This window comes from Camellia sinensis, chromosome 12, assembly GCF_055761805.1.
Source record: "Camellia sinensis isolate YWXY chromosome 12, ASM5576180v1, whole genome shotgun sequence".
Taxonomy (NCBI): Eukaryota; Viridiplantae; Streptophyta; class Magnoliopsida; order Ericales; family Theaceae; genus Camellia; species Camellia sinensis.
The window spans coordinates 87,755,458-87,772,706 of NC_138972.1; the positions used below are offsets into that span (position 1 = coordinate 87,755,458).

Genomic DNA, 17,249 nt, shown 5'->3' on the forward strand with positions numbered 1-17,249 from the left:
TACATCTTCAAAAAACCAATCATTACATAAATTTATTCCAACAACTGTTAATAAATTAAAACAAGCCAAAAATCAAATCTGAATAAGACTGGAATTACCTACTACAATATTCACAATTAATCAAATGACTCACAAATTTATAAACTAAAAAGTTCTATAAAAATCCCGAGAAATTTTCTCTGAGGTTTTTGTGAATTTCTCTGGAGTTGAAGTGAATTTCTTTGGACTGAGAGAATTTCTCTGGATTGAAGTGAGTCCAGAAAAATTCTGGTAAGATTTTCTCTGTGAAGTCGAATTTTCTCTGGTGTGGATTGAATTTTTGATTGAATTTCTCTGGTTTGGACCAGAGAAATTCTCTAGTTTGAAAATCTATGGTTTGTTTGTGTATATTTCTTGGTTTCAATGCTCACAAACCATGGTGTGCAATGGTTTGGTTTTGAGAAAATTTTACGTTCATCATGATATTACAGATGTTTGAGGTTTGGAGGATTCTGACTTGTTTGCAATATATATTAAAAGAGTTTGAATCCAATGAAATTTCAATTTTCTTTGCCCTGTTTGAAATTTTCTCTGTGATACGTCCAAAGAAATTTGAAATATTCTCTGTGATGTGTCCAGAGAAATTCAGAATTTTCTCTATGATGTGTCCAAAGAAATTCTCTGGATCGAATTTTCTCTAGATTGATGTTAAAGGACCTTAGATATTATGAAAATATTGAGTGTCCTTTATGCTATAAAATCTTAATACCAGTGACCTTAAAAAAAATATCCTAAAAATTATTAATTGATTTAATGATTTATTAATAAAAAGAGTCATTTGTTATAAAATTAAAAATTTCAGGGGAGCGAGATGTAATTTTTAAAATCACAGAACGCAAATCTTATCTTAAGCAAATCTCAAGAGTGTAATTTACCCCCCAAAAAAATGCTATTAACCTATCAACTACATAAATTTTCTGTATAAAATTCATGTGTATTTAGCATTGGCCCACAATTTTGTATGGATTTTCACATTAAGTTTTTTAGAAACAAAACTAGACGGATGAAAGAAAATAGCATAGAACTTTCCCACTTGTCACAAAACCTAGATCCAACCATCAATTTTCACCAATAAAGGGAATATTTGACCCTTTGTTATGACAAATTCTTGACACATTTTATCATTGTATCCTAGGAAATGGAAATTGCAAAACCCACCAACCAATTTTATCAACCTCAATTGGTATAGTGTCAATGTAAGTTTGGAAAACTTTGGTCTGGTTTAACATTTATCCACTTAAATTAAATTCAGTAAAAGTTCTAGAATATGAGTCAATTGAATTTTATTATTAATAGATAAAATTATATATATCAAATGAAATATACATTTAAAACTCTAATTATTTTTCCACTGATCGATTAACTTGTAATAAATTTTACCATTTAATACGCATAATTCAGATTAATTTTCTCTTATTATGATTTATGGTTGTAATTTTATAAGATATGTTTATTATTATTATTTTTTAAAAAAAGTGCAATCTATTGATTTAGGATACTTAAATACTAACCCAGGATAATTTTTGTTTTTGTATTGAATTTTAGGACAATTAAATGAAAATAAGATAGATTTTTTGTATTGGATTTGATTTTTAAGATACACTTGGGCTCAGAATTGGGCTAGCAAGTTGGATTCGACCAATCTTAAGAGCCCATCATTGGATAGTCTTTTCATCTTTGGGTTCAAATTGCGCTACTGACCAACCAAAATCTTACAAAAACTCAAAATAACCAAATACACGTGCAGTATTTTAGTTCCTAAATTATGCATTTCATTTCATTTTAATCTCCCATGTATGCATTTTCATCTCCAATATTTCAATTTTTTTTTTTTAATTTATAAAATTCTACAAATGCTCCCCCTCTTGTTTTGACACTAATTTTGACGGTGTTGATGTTAAGATCTGAAGTATACAAAACACATACTTTAAAACGAAAGTGAAATAATTAAAATATTAGAAACTAAAATATAACAAAACGTGTACTTTGAAATTATTTGTCCAAATAACCCAAAAATTAAAATATAAAAATATGGCCAATGTTTACTAAACTCACAAATCTTTAAATTTAAAATTTAATGAGTCTAATTTTTAGATATAAATCTGCATCTCACACTTGTACTCAAGTTTGATGTAACATAGGCAAAAGACAACTTAAATTTCCAAATGTGGAATAGTTTCAAGCTGATGATGCTAAATTGCATATGATTCACCAAGTAATCATTAAAACCCTATAATTTTTCCTATAATAAATTTACAAATGTCTAGACTAAAATTCCACCACTTGACAGACTAATGATTTGTGAAGAAACATTAGAGAGAATTCACCTCCTCCCTCCAACTATACTTTGACATCACCAGGCAATACTAACAGGCACTCCACTGCCTATTGATTGACTATAGGTTTAGCCTAATAATCCAATCCATTCATATGGTGGATTCCCTATTTATAGTGTGCATCTGTGGACAAAAAGCAATTTCCTTCTGCTTCATCATTTTATTTGTTTTTAAAAACCATTTTATTGCTCTAATATGGGCATCCCACTTTGTTTTGCCTCTTTTGGTGGAAATTCCATCACCCATTTTTAAAAATATATTTTTTTAAGCTTATTGATAGAAGATTAATTACAAAATGAGAAGAATTATATCAATAGTATAGTACAACTAGTGGAAAAAATCAATTTCTTCATATTTGTCATTAAAAAATTAACAAAGGTTTGTTTTCAAAATCATAAGTATCATAGGTTTATTTTGAAGATAAATAAATTTATTTTTTTCATGACCAATTGAGACTTATAAGATGAACAATTTTGACCATTGGGGTGAAACCCATAGTGGACCTCACAAATTATACTGGAAAAAATTATTAGATAATCTCATAGTATTATGTAACATTGTCTACGTGGTACTCCCAACAAATAAAAAACCAAAACATATTAGGTGGGTTATCCTTTCCTTCTAACCATAAAATTTTTCGCTATAAAGGTCAGTCAACATCGTCCTATCCATAAAGTTTTCTCAATGTCATTGGATAGGAGCACCATATGAACAATGTGTTCCAACAGTACCTAATAATTGCTCCTCATTAAACCTATCAAATCGATACCCAAACTAGATACTAGTTGATCCCTTTATTAAAAGTTGATCCCTTTATTAAAAAAACATCATTTTCCACAAGCCCTAGATGGTAGTCTATATAAACACCTTAAAACCTTTGTTCCTCTCCCCCACAAACTCAAATTGTTCACCCATCTTGCCATTGACTCTCCGTTGGGTAAGTCAATAAATTGCAATTCTGAATTTCTACTACCAAAAACAATATTGTTGATTCACAAGCTCTTCTCTAAACTAGACAGTTTTCGATTTTTACCCTAGTCTGCTCACAAAAATCCTTTTTTTTTTTTTTTCCTTTCATCTTTGAATTACAGTGGAAAGCAAAAAGATCAAGAATGAGGTTAGTTGTGCTTGCTCTACTCCTGATGATGGTGAGCTCCAGCTTGGCTGTTAACAGGAAAGCTTTGACGATGATCGAAATGCACGAGCAAGATCATCGAGAGCTAGCCGAATTTGAGAGCAAATTTGAATACCCAGGAAGCAGTGTGGACAACCACCATTACATCCCTAGGGAGGACTTCAATAACTACAATGGTGGAGGTGGCAGTGGCACTGGAACTCCCCAGGGTGGTGGCAATGATAGTGGTGGCAAGGTCTAAAGGCTAACTAGTCACAACTAACTAATAAGTTTCGTGGCTTTGTGTTTTGTGAGTGCGTTTATATCTTAAATACTACTATGTTTTCTGTGGGTTTTGGATATGATGTAATCTACTTAGGTTTTTAGGTGTGCTATGTTCTTGGCATTGTAGTGCCAATCATATGTATTTAAATAAATTCTTGGTTTCAATATATGAGCCAAAGAATTTGTTCCAAAAAAATATATATGAGCCTGAGTAAGAGGTGACCCAGTGGATGAGGTACTTATTTACCAGGTATGATATTTATGTTTATCTACTGTGTGATATAGGTTTTCCTTTCCTTATTCTCTTCCTACAACTGTTAATATATACATACATATGAACCTAAGCTAATCTATTCAGAAAACTATTATACTCGCAGAATATCATGTGACATTATTTACATAGTTCTGCAGACAAATGAAAAATTGTAATTAAAACTAGATGGATTATTCTTTATCTCTCAATTACTTAAAAAAAGTGAGTTAGCTTGTTTCACATGTAAATTTTTTTTTTTGCCACAAGCAAATGACACATTATGCCGAAGACTACTGAACAATTATCGATTTTATTCATGCATACATGGAAGCACACATGAAAGAACTCACTTCAATTGTGAAGAGTGACGCCAAAAACTAAATCAGTAAAAATCATTATTCGTACTCATTTTTGTTTCCAATTAATGCATATCATTTAGCAATAACAGGCATATATTTGATTTTTTTTTTTTTTTTTTTTTTACAAGATATTTACATCTCTTTCATCATTCAAATGATTATTTTTATTTTTTATTTTAGATTCTCACTCTTTCTATGAGAAGTTTAAATTGAAATGGGAATATCATTGTTATAATTAAATTGCAAATTGTGTTATCGGATCTAATGACTCGAGTCAAATAACAAAAACAGAAAAAACTGATTAATTGCTGGTTGGTAGAATAAATATGGATTATGATATGAGCCATTCATTAGCAAATTTGGGTTTACAGTGACTCATCTTTCTTCATAATTTTGGGCCTGGCTACAATATGAGTTTTAATTGGGCTTTGAATTGGATTACAATAAGCCTGTTTCTAATTGATGTAATCTTAGCACCCAAACACCTCAAAATGCCTCAAGAGCTGAAGGGATTCTGCTGGTTATTGCTTCATGGAAGACTACTAACAAACCACCAAAGAAGAATTAGAGGTCTAACTACGATTGATACCTGCTCCAGGTGCAACCTAGCCAAAGAAGATCTAAGCCATCTCCTTAGGGACTGTCCTAAAGCCAAAGAAATCTGGGTGAGCATCAGAGATAACAGGTGGTTGGATTCTAATATCAACACGCCGATTGACCAATAGATCCAAGTCGACCTGAAGAGCAAAAAGAAAGAAATTTTAAACATCCCTTGGGGAACTACCTTTGTATTCACTCTTTGGAGAATCTAGAAAGACAGGAACAACACCATCTTTCGCCAAGAAGGGAATGCACAGGAAGCCATAAGAAGCATCTACCATCAAGCTTCAGAAACTTTTGACCCTTTTCAATCTGATTTTTTAACAGGTCAAACTCTAATTTGTGCTACTAAATGGAATCGTCCTTTTGTAGGGAAAATTGAACTCAATACAGATGGATGCGCTAAAGGAAACCCTGGTTCAGCTGGTTATGGAGGGCTGTTCAGAGGCGAGAGAGGTTCCTGGGTGGAATGCTATCATGGAAAAACTAGAGAACGCAACAAGTGTGGAAGCTGTGCTTTGAGGGCTATACAAAGGTCTCACCTTAATGCTAGAGAAGAAATGAAAGACATCATCATCAAATCTGATTCGGAGCAAGTAGTAAAACTTATGCAAGGCGAAACTCTTCCCCACTTCCCTAGCTCTACTTGAAAATGCAAGATTTCTTATGAAAAGGTGCAACTGTACCATAAGCCACAATCTTAGAGATGGCAACAAATGTGCAGATGGTTTGGCCAACATGGGTGTAAATCATAATGGGACTTTAGTAACCCTTGATGACCCTCCTAGTGAGATTGCAAGCCTGCTTGGTGCATATATGATTGGGTCATCTTTTGTTTGTCAAGGCTATATGCCTTGAACTCTTATGTTCTTTTCTGTTGCTTTAATATGTCCTTTGAATCAAAAAAAAATTCTTATCACCCAAATTGGGTAAGGAGTCACAAATTCTGTGTCACATGTAAATTTAAAATACTAACAATTTTTATTTTATTTTTAAAATATATATACATATATATACACAATGGTAACTAGTAAAATGCCAATACTTATAATACAGGAGGGTTCTTACTATTACTTCTAAAATCTTTACATTAAACCATACTAACAGTTGGCACACGATTGAAATAAGTAAAAATAAAAATAAAATTAATATCATAGCCTGTGTGTAGATTTTTCCCCTAAACCCAAGGTCCAAGTTTCAAGTCTGGTACACTTCTCTATTCTTCTCTATATAACAATTACGCTCACAATTGGAAATCCAGCCTTCACTTAATATACTATTAGTATAGATAAAACTTTTTACAAGATCAAGAGGTGACAAGAGAAACATCACTGGTTATACTAAAAAGTGTTCGTTGTGTGAATCCACAATAGTAAATAATAAATATGATAACATCATCCAAGTTTCAATAAAATAAAACCATAAAATTCATTTGATGATATATGAGTCCTGTAAAATTAAAGATGCAAACAATTACTTTTAGGCAACTCTTCAACATCCATACAATTGTTGATTTAATTTCTCGGAGGCTCACTATTTTTCTCAATTACAGAAATATTAATAAACAATGGTATATCCATGGATGAATGCAAATGATTCATCTTTTCACTTGAATTCCATTTTTATCAACTTATAAAAATTCTTGCAAAGAGCATCTTCATGGATTTCAGCTCTTAATCTATAAACCACTATAATACATTATCATAATCCATCTCCAATCTAATCCAATGATTGCATATTCATTCAATAAACCTCTTTAGCTTAATGAGGTATATCATTTTTCACTTTTTATTCTCTTGTTCGATTATGCAAGAGATAGTTCCATATTGAAAAACTCAACGAACACACAAACCAATCACAGAACAAACACAATCCTCTCACATGAGGCGAGTCGCACCTTTATGAGAGTTGTGATCAATTATGTGATTAATTTCTGTGCAACTAGAAGAACTGTTTGATATTAACCAACAAAATCATGAATCATCTGACCTCCAAAATGCTGTCTAATCTGAATCTCTTCTTGTTCCAATTGCTCTGCACTTTGCCTGAGTCCCAACGTGAGCGAAACCGCTCCAAGTCCCCCTATTTCAAGCCCGCCACGCTGGTATGGCACAAAACCCACGAACGAACCATCCATGCTAGCTGGGATTTGACACTGTTCCGCTCTGAACCGCTTCTCCTGATTCCATTGTTCTGTGTTCTGTCTGTGTCCATGTTCGTCTCCTGTGCCTGCCAAGGAGCCAATTTGCAAGCACTCAACTTGCTTGCTCGACATAGCGGTTTCACTCACCTTGTTTGCGGGCTGATGATCATTTTCAGCGTTGGGTTCTCCATCGATTTTGCCTAAGTTTGAGTTTGGTTCTGCCAAACCTTTGGTTTCGAGCATGTGTATTTCTTCAACCATGGGTTTCCAGACCCGGACTCGGGCATTAATGAACCAATTTGACACCTGCATTAATCGATCAAATATTTTCACTAGTGTAGTAATGTAACATTGGCACACTGTTTTGCATCTTCTATTTTTTTTTTCCCCAAAATTCAACTTGTAATAGTGCATTAGATAAATGACCCGACAAAGATTAATTTCAGACACCAATAATCTAAGGCCTAAAACTCCAATTCACTTGTGAATATAACTTTAAAATAAATTAATTAATTAATAAAGACTTTATGTTTAGACTTATTTTCCAATACATAGAATGTGGAAAATGATTTTCTTTCTATTTTTACATAATACAATACAAATTTTATTTATAATGTATTATTTTCATTTGTATCTATAAATAAATAAATAAAATTATTTATTGTTGCATCTCTACCATGTCATGTTCTAAATTTTTTGAAAATTTTTGTATCGGTGTGTTCACATTGTATCATATTCGTGTCATGCATACATGTTCATGCTTCATATTAAGGTTCATATCCTTGGATGTGAAAATGTGAGTCTGGGAGAGGTTGAAATTATCATATGGGTTTGCAACACGACGTGATCTATGCCCGTCCAATGCTACTTAATAATTTGTCCAACATTTCCTTGTTTTTAGAGCCAACTAATCATTTAGCTCCATGCTATTGCTTGGCAGATAGTCAACATGAAATTCCAAGAAAACATGATAATATGGGCCCAAAAACAAAGGCAAAATGGTTGAATAGAGTTTTTATAGGTCAAGTTTACATAAACACCAAGCTATTGAACAACCCCAAACTCAACAAGGTGCTGATCATACCTGGTTTCGAGATAGGCCAGTCTGACTAGCCAACATATGCTTGTCCGTGTCCGTTGGGTACCTATATGTACAAGAAATCAACTACAAATCAAATTACCAATGCTGCACCAACTTGTGCATGTGCATGCACTCGTACAAGAGAGAGAGACTCACGGATGCAAAAAGTGTTCAAATAGCCAAGCCCTAAGAACAGACACGGCTCGTTCCGGTAGGCCTCTTTGGGGCCTCCAGATGTGCTGTTGGGCTTCAAGGAAGCCCAGATTGGGCCCACCAGTTTTTGGCTTCGTAAAACCATGGTCCATATTTGTTAACCTCGATGTACTTGTATCGCCTTTGCTACTGCTTGCAGTACCGATGGTGGGAGACGAAAAGTCCTCCCCCAAAGCTTTCCTTATGTGCTTGAGTTGGTCTGAGATGGCATTCTTAAGGCATCGGAAGTGCCTTGACACTGTCTTGAGAACAAAAGAAATGTATGGGGCAGCAACACTAAGACCAGCCACTGTGTCAAATGATGAAACCACCATTTCCATCTGTTGGTGATACTGTTTGTACCTTCTGCAAATCTTTTGACAGCACAGTGCAACAAAAGTCACAAAAAAGAGTATCAATTTAATTAGTGAAACACAAATGTTACATACAAACAAACCCATAGTATTCAAGAAATATTAAAAAAAATGTGAGCTAACCAAATAAATTGTTTCAACTCTTTATGCAGCAGTGCAAGTTTACTGTTATGGGCAGAAAAAAGTTTACTGTTATGGGCATTTTTCTGCCATGTTTGTTTTATGGCATACTACTCACTGAAGGATCTGGTCACCGGTTTAAGTAGTCAAATTTGGGTCAAGCCACCCATACTCAATTTGAAATGGCCCAATGGCAAAGACTCATTGCTTTGCTTCTCCCAAAACTTCTAAATTTGTATTGTTGTCATTTTTAGAAAGTTTTCTTTTACCTATTAACTTAATTTAAGGTTTCTGCTTTTAAAACTGTTATTTTGGCATGTTTATAACTCCATAGTATCCAAATTTGACTTCCATGTCTTATTATGAATTAAGATTATTCTCTTATGTATGACTGTAAACCTTTATTGAAGTATTACACTTATGATAACAATCCTCAATTTTTTGTATTACTCCTTGTGCATTCAACGCTTTTCCTGTAGATTCAAGAACTTTCGTCTACTAGGATAATATCTAGTCTTGTTTCAATATTACCGTTGTGTCAGGAGGCTATATTTATGTTCTTACGAAAAGAATAACTATTTTAATTTCAAAGTACAAAACAATTTGGTCACACCATTGTGATGACTGAAAGCAGAACTGCTCTGTACCTTAATCACTCAAAAGGCACTTAGCATACACTAAATTAGTGAAAACAACAGTAGAAAGGGTAAGTTAAGAATTTCAATAGCGATGTCGGCAGCCCTGGAATTACATAGACGATTCTTTCTCACCCTACAAAATGAGCCTTCAGCAATGGCAGAGTGACAACTTCTTGGGATTTGGATTTTGCTTTAATAAAGCAATTGAAAATAAGTGGTGTGCACTATTCGATTGAAAATCAGATTGTCATTGTGTTCCTTAGATATGAGATAAGCTTCTTGTTATTTATCCATTAATAATTGTTAGGCATGAGGGTGAGGGTATAGCATGTGAAAAATTCAATCACACTGACGTGCCTAAATGACGAAAAAGTGAGTAGTCTACAGTTCCACTTTTGTCAATTCTTGAAAAAACACTCCAAACTTCACAGCTATACATATTACTTTATTTCAAATCTAAAACTAACCAATTCATTATGGACTTAACACTAGTAATATACTTTTTGACCCCACTGAGATCAACATGCAAATCATTAGCAATGACAAAAGCAAAAGAATTATTAGAATTTCTTCAAAATTCTCTGGAAATTATAGTTGCTAGCTAGCCTCTGTTAAGGATTGAAGAAGAGAACGTGCAATATTTTTCACATCATCAAAATCTCAATCGAATAGCGATAGAGACGATATTAAATATAAAACTTAAATTTACTTAGATGGTGTAAGAGTTGCATGGAAGGAACTTCATTGAATAAAACCCAAGAAAATTTGGAACCTAGAAGAACTTTGTGATGAAACAAATACACAAGAAAATTAAACTAAAATAATAAAAAAATGTAAAAGCACCTTCAGAAATGATAATGGAGATGTGAAAATAAATGTTTAGTCAAATTTAAGAAGGAAAAAAAATTCAAGCTGTCATTTGATTCTCCATCATGGTGACAATTACGAAACCATGTTGAAATCTCTAATATGACCCAGAACTACTAGAGAATTTCAAAAAGCTACAGAAATTGATTAAATTACAACAGCAATTGGAAACATTGTCAAGCATGAAACTTAGGATCCACTAAGGAATGAAAAAGAACAGGTACCATCACTTTATTTACACTTTCCTTTTTTAGATTTTTTTTATTTTTATATTTTTGGACAAATTACAAACACCCCCCTCGAGATTTGGTGAAAATACAGATTCCCCCTTGAGATTTGAGAAATTACATCCCGCCCCCTGAGATTTATATTCCCATAACAAATTACCCCCTGAGGTTTTTATTTTCATACAGGTTCTCTCCTAATTTCTCCTAATTTGTTATGAAAATTTGGCCCTCAGGGGACAATTTGTAATTTTTCAAACCTCAGAGGAAATCTGTATTTTCACTAAATCTCGAAGGGGGTGCTTGTAATTTGCCCTATATTTTTTTTTGCAATTATACAAGCAAGCAAAAGATGCAAATGTATGAAAGTATGAAGTTGCCATGCAATAGTTAACGGTAGGCAAACTTGTATGGCAAGGACTGTCTATCAAGGCACCGATCATGAACTTTGACTCAAAAAAACACGTTTTGCGTACACTACAATATTTCAAATAAAGAGAAGCATTCAGAATTATACCACAGGTTGTTTGGGAGCCTTGCCCACTAAAATGAACCAGTAAACTTCCCTACACTCCCCAAGTTTTTCAAGGAGATGATAACAGTAGTTAGCAAACCTAACCAGGAAATTTCAATAAAATCTTGGTTTTGAGAAGAACAATTATGAACTCTGAATCATTTCCCACATCCATTTTTTAGAATTCTAATTTAAAATTGATCATAATAGAAATTAATAGACTGTTTATCTAATCATTTTGCTTGGCCTAACCAGGAAATTTCAATAAAATCTTGGTTTTGAGAATAACAATTATGAACTATGAATCATTTCCCACATCCATTTTCTAGAATTCTAATGTAAAATTGATCATAATAGAAACTACTAGACTGTTTATCTAATCATTTTGCCTAGCCAGTTGAAAACCAAGAAAAGTCAGTGAGGTGCATTGCAGATAGACAGTGTAACTTTTATAGACAATGACCATTAATCCAACAGGACTCATAACCAAGTATTACCCAATGAATAAATCTCTTCCTTTTCAATGAAATTTGGGGAAGCAGAACTAAAAATTTTGCATAAATTTTGCAATATAATACAATAAAATAAAATAGTTAGCTTGTCAGTTCATTGCAATTTTCCTATCCACAAACTCCTATTTTTCCTTCGAATTTTTATCCTATGTCAGAAATGTTTCGAATTCCGATACCCTATAACATGGGTATGTACTTTATATTGCTCCCTTCATAAAAACCGACAAAAAGGATCCTTCCCGTAAATTTTAGGATTGTAAAATATGGAGGTTGGGTGAATTTAACCCCTATGAAGGACTCAACACACCCAGCTAGAATCCTGCAACATGATTCCACTCAATCTGGGAAATACGTGTGATTTATTCAACTACATTCCTCTTCACTGAATGTTACTTCATATTTGCTTTGGTCATCTTTCTTGCAGCGCCTTCAATATGGACATTGTCACTCATTGGCAAAATTTACAGGAACATACACTACCCTAGTGCTAACAATATTAACCAATTCACTCCCTCATTCTCCCAAATGATGCTAGCTCCAGCTTCTCACAGAGTCTAATTAATTTTTAATTAAATCAATTCTTGTCTTCCAACTCATTTGTCTTTTTTAACAGCACTCAGCTATCAAAAAATCTACATCACCCCCCAAATGGACTTCAATTATGCGTAATGCCCAATGTACTCTAGATATTAGCATTGATCATCACAACTTGTGCCACAACATCCCAATTAGCCATTAAAAGCATAAAAATAAAAATAAAAATTACACTCATGAGAAATTTAGTGGAGTGTGTCATTATAGAACTTTAATCATAATTTTTGCATTCCTTGCATATCTTCATGACAAGTAACAAACATCTGACAAGTCCTAATTCATTTGGCTGCATTCAACCTCATCTTATCACTCACGGTCACTTTGATGGGTCTATTTGAAAATGCTTCGCTTAAAGATATTGTACCAGAAATGTATAATCATTAAGGTGGAAAGAGCACTTGTGAGATTATACAGAAATGGTGGTCATTTTCCTTGAAGATAAAGGCAAAATGATGGCTATGCATTGTAAACATAAGGTTTTCAAGTTTGCTTGTATGGTAATGCTTTTTCTTTTTACCCATTCCATCTAATACCCAGTCATTTCTTTTGTACTAATTTACTAATGAAAGTAACCCTATTGTTGTACTTAGACAATGAAACACTTGGTTAAAAGGAAGGAATGGTGGTGGCTCACTCTATGAGCAATGGAATAGTATTTGAAACACTAGGATTAGCCACAATAAAAGTGATTTTTTAAAAACAAAAGTAGGGTTCCCTACAGCCCAAAATTCTGGCAAGAATTAGATTGAGTATAGTTTGATCCAAAGGGCGCATTCTATGTTTTGAGAGAAAAAATAGGCATCAAGGTCAAATGCAGTTTGCTATTAGATGTAATGTGGGGAAAAAAAAAATAAAAAAAAAAAAAAGAATTTACTACTTCCAAATGTACTTCAATTTTTTCCAATATTTGCTATAGGATTATAATGCACCCAAAAACTGCGATGCCACAATCATAATTTTACAAATATGTCAATCACTTCTAGATCATTCAAGCACAAGTAATAATATATAGGAGTTTTTTGTTTTACCCAACTCACTTGATATTAAAACATATTTCATAAACCCTTATTTTTTTACTGAAGTCATATTTCTAAAACAAAACTTCAAATAACTTTTATGTAAGAGAAAAAAAAAAAATTAATTAATTAATTAAAAGCTTCAGTAAACAACCTAAATTTAAGAAATAAGTCAAAACAAGCCGGCATTTGGGAGTTAATGTTTAAAATAATTCTGATTTGGTAAATAACTTAGTCAAAACAATAACTACTAAGAGAAGATAGTGTGACCAACCTCCTCCTGCATAAATAATAGCTTTGCCTTCTTCTGTTGATATTCAGGCCGATATTCACCGGAGCTACTCCGAACACCAGTGTCCCCACTAATTTCATTTGAATAGTAAAATGTTGTGGATGAGACACCCGAGTCACCACCACCCTTAGCTCCAACCATAGATTCAGACACATTGACAGCGTCACTGGAACCCTTAACTCCATCAGAAACCTTATCATCGGACACCTCACACATTTCGATGGATTTTGAAGCCCTTACAGTACTACAAATTTCATCCAGAAGCAGCTGGGCAGGCTTCAAAAATTTTGAACCCTTCAGAATAGTTGCATAACCAGTGAAAGGACCCAGAGGACCGGTATTTCGGTGAGTGAAGGTAGATGATGATCCTACCATCCCTTGACAATCATTTCCCAAAACTTTACTACCAATAGATGGTTTTGAATTAGGACATAAATAGTCAGACTCCAAGGTTTTTGAATCGTGATGATCGTTGAAAACACCAGTTCCAGAGTGCAATTCTTCCCCAAACTGATTGGGTAGTGTTTTGGTTGAAAGAGATAGAGATAGGCCCTGAGTATTGGAATCACTTGTTGCAACAGTCCTCAAGTCTCTACTACTATTATTTGCTAGAAAACTCAATTCACCGCTCCACTGACGACAACCCTCCTCATCCAGCCTACCAATCCAGGCAGAAGCATCATTAAGTCGCACTGGATTGGATTCGTTGCCATAAGTCGGGAGGAGAACGAGTTCATTCCCACCATCAGTCCAAGAACCTCGGGCACCATTGTCCACCGTGAGTGGAGCATTTTGATAAATTGGGGGAGAATTAAAATGCATTTCGTCGTAGCGCTTTTGGCTATTTTGACTGCAAACTTCACCAGATGGATTGGTTAAAGATGGCTGCACGCCTTGATACCCATTGAAACTAGGCTTCAAATAGGGAGAAGAAGAAATGTTGTTCTGATTGCTTTCGCTGCCTGTTAATCCACTTGAATAACTAGCAATCCAATCACAACTTTGTTGTTGTGAACTGATACTTTTCCAAGTGCCACAATTCTGTGGTTCATCACTCACTTTCACGGGCCTTGCAGGTTGTTCTTGGGAATTCACAGCAAAATTGAGCATTTCTGGGGAAAACATAACCGGGTTATAAGATATGTTACCGTACCTAAGATTGGAAACTTGAATTAGATCTGGGTTTAGTCCATGATGAACAGATAATTGTTCCAAATTGTTAGGATAGTCCTCTAAATGCTGAGCCTGTGAACTTTGCTGAACTCTCAACTTATCGCGCCTGCTTTGCTGTGCCACATGCGCTTCAGGCCGAAAGTTGCCCAACTCCATCAAAAAATTCTCTTCTCCAATAAACTATGATCAATATATTTTCTCATGTATGTTTTTCACAAAATGAACTCTGGAATTTTATGAATCATTAACCAAATCAAGAATCATCTTCTAACAGGAAGGACTAGATCAAAAAACCCATATGAGTAGTCCATGAAGTTAATCAAGCTCTTAAAAGGGCATTCCTGCAATCCCATCAAAGTTATAATGTCAACATATCAATTTTGTAAATACATAAAAATATATAGCTGTGGTATGTCCATTCTACTTCAGTTGTGTTACTAGTCAAAAATACAAAAATTGCAAAGCAAGATAATCTTTCACAGACATTTACACAAATAGTGAGAGAGAGAGAGAGAGAGAGAGAGAGAAACATAGGATAACAGTAAAACCAAGATAAATCAGTGAAGTGAACAAGAATTCAACTGTGTCAACTCAACAGTTCATTGACAAAAAGAGATGGGCCTCCCGAGAGAGAGAGAGAGAAAAGAAGAAGGAGCCATGTCTTCTCTGAATTTGCTTCAACAAGTGACCATTTTCTTTTCCTTTCTTTTGTCTTAAACCTCTCTATATAGAGTCTTCTCAGTCAAGCAATATGGACATACACACAAATCATTCACCAAAATACGCTTTCCACAACAGTGAAAACAAACAAAATCTTTCACCAAAAAGCGAAACAAGAAAAAAAATTAAAAAAAAAATTCAGACGAAAACCAAACGTAAAGAAACAAACCAAACTCGTCACTCTACACACACCCAAAGAAACCCTAATTCCAAAGTTAACGCCGTTAAATCCCCGCCAACTCAACTCAACTCAACAAAAACATCATATCAAATCTCAAACACCCACTAATAGATCCACCTGATGAAGCTCAAGAACATTCATAACCCACCTCCGTGGACCCGTCCTTCGAGCTACGATTTAGCCGAAACACTAAACACACAAACCGATTACAGAATCATCAGACATAATACTCATACGAGTTCTACCTTTGTGTGAGAAGATTTGTGCAAGTAAGTAGAAAAAATGTTTCCATATCCATTCGTACACATACATATACCTATAACATACCGTGAGAATAAATAAAAGAGTCGAATTCTCAAGTTGTAACAGTGCAAACTTGAAACCCACATCAAAAAATGTGTAATCATCAATAAAAACAACAACCCACGAACCAGATCTTCTAAAATCCTCAGACAAAGATCAAGAACAGTTTTGTAGCAGCACCACAATATAGGAGATAAAAGCTGGACTACGACTACCACTACTTTATTATTACCTCTCGCAAGCAATAACACTGCGAATATCAGATCTTGATTTTCGCAACAACCCACCACCAAAACTTCGAGTTCTGAGCCTACTCCGGCGAGAGATTCCGGCGAGGTAATGAAAAAGGTGATTGGAGAGAGACGGGGAGAGAGAGAGAGAGAGAGCAACCAGGACAATTATTAAATTGGCTAGACAAAAATGCGAATAATAATTGCCGTTAGGTTCGACGCCAAACAAGTGTTGAGTGACTCTCTGCGGTTTTCACGTCGCTGCGCCGTTAAATTTGACGGCGAATATGTCACCTGGCCAGTGAATCTTCAGGAATTTGATTTGAGACCCTCCGCTCATAAAGGCTAGATGCTTGAGTCCTAAATGACGCCTTAATTAGGTTTTAATTACGAAAGTACCACTTCTTTGATTGGGAAAAATCACATCTATGATGTGTTTGGTTGAAAATTTGAGAACGAATTTAAAAGGAAAAAATATATATATGTGAATTATATGAAATATAAGTATATTTTATTTTTATTTTTTTTTGTTTTTTAAAATTTTTTCTCAAATCTTCAACTAAACACATGTTAAGGCTTTGTTTGGAATATGAGTTGGCTTTTTAGCTTTTTGATTTTTTAGTTATTTTGTCTAAGGTTTAAAAGCCTCTTTTGAAATAGGTTTTTTTAACTTTTGTAAGAGAAAAAATAAAACAATTATGAGTTAGATGTGATATTTTGTCGTATTTTACTAAAATAACCAATTTTATCTTATATGACTATTTTAGTCTAAACTTACTTCTCAAACATAAGCCTTGTTCGCGATAAATTAAAAAAGTTAAAAAGTCAAAAAGTTATTAAAAAAGTTAAAAAGTCTATACTATTCAAGAGTAACTTGTAGAAACCACTATGGCAAAATTATTATTATTTTACCCTTTGACTTCAACTACTCAAAACTCAAAAAGTTAAAAGTCAAAAGAGTAAAATTGTCATTTTGATTTTATTACAATATTTTATTACACATCTTTTCGTAAAAATCAAAAAGTTATCCTAAATGTACATATTTTTTCTCTACTTTTTTAACTAAAAAATTAAAAAGTACACTTATAT

The 17,249-nt window shown here is 33.9% G+C and overlaps 1 protein-coding gene across 1 annotated transcript; it reads right to left on the reverse strand.

Moving 5' to 3' along the window:
- Positions 1 to 6,389: 6,389 nt before the first annotated feature.
- On the reverse strand, positions 6,390 to 16,595 carry LOC114295998 (uncharacterized). The gene is made up of 5 exons (XM_028240277.2): positions 16,163 to 16,595; positions 13,536 to 15,067; positions 8,367 to 8,776; positions 8,214 to 8,274; positions 6,390 to 7,435 (listed from the first exon to the last, which is right to left on the reverse strand). Exons 2-5 carry the CDS (start codon positions 14,880 to 14,882, stop codon positions 6,947 to 6,949), a joined length of 2,307 nt encoding a protein of 768 aa, XP_028096078.2. The 5' UTR covers positions 14,883 to 15,067; positions 16,163 to 16,595; the 3' UTR covers positions 6,390 to 6,946.
- Between the last annotated feature and the right edge of the window lie 654 nt (positions 16,596 to 17,249).

Excerpts from the sequence above, each read along its gene's own strand:
- LOC114295998 (XM_028240277.2), bottom strand. The coding sequence starts at position 14,882 with ATGGAGTTGGGCAACTTTCGGCCTGAAGCGCATGTGGCACAGCAAAGC. Across the intron at positions 8,777-13,535 it reads TATTATTTATGCAGGAGGAG|ATTTGCAGAAGGTACAAACA; the intron begins GTTGGTCACACT and ends TGCTGTCAAAAG. Across the intron at positions 8,275-8,366 it reads TTTGAACACTTTTTGCATCC|GTACCCAACGGACACGGACA; the intron begins GTGAGTCTCTCT and ends TTGTACATATAG.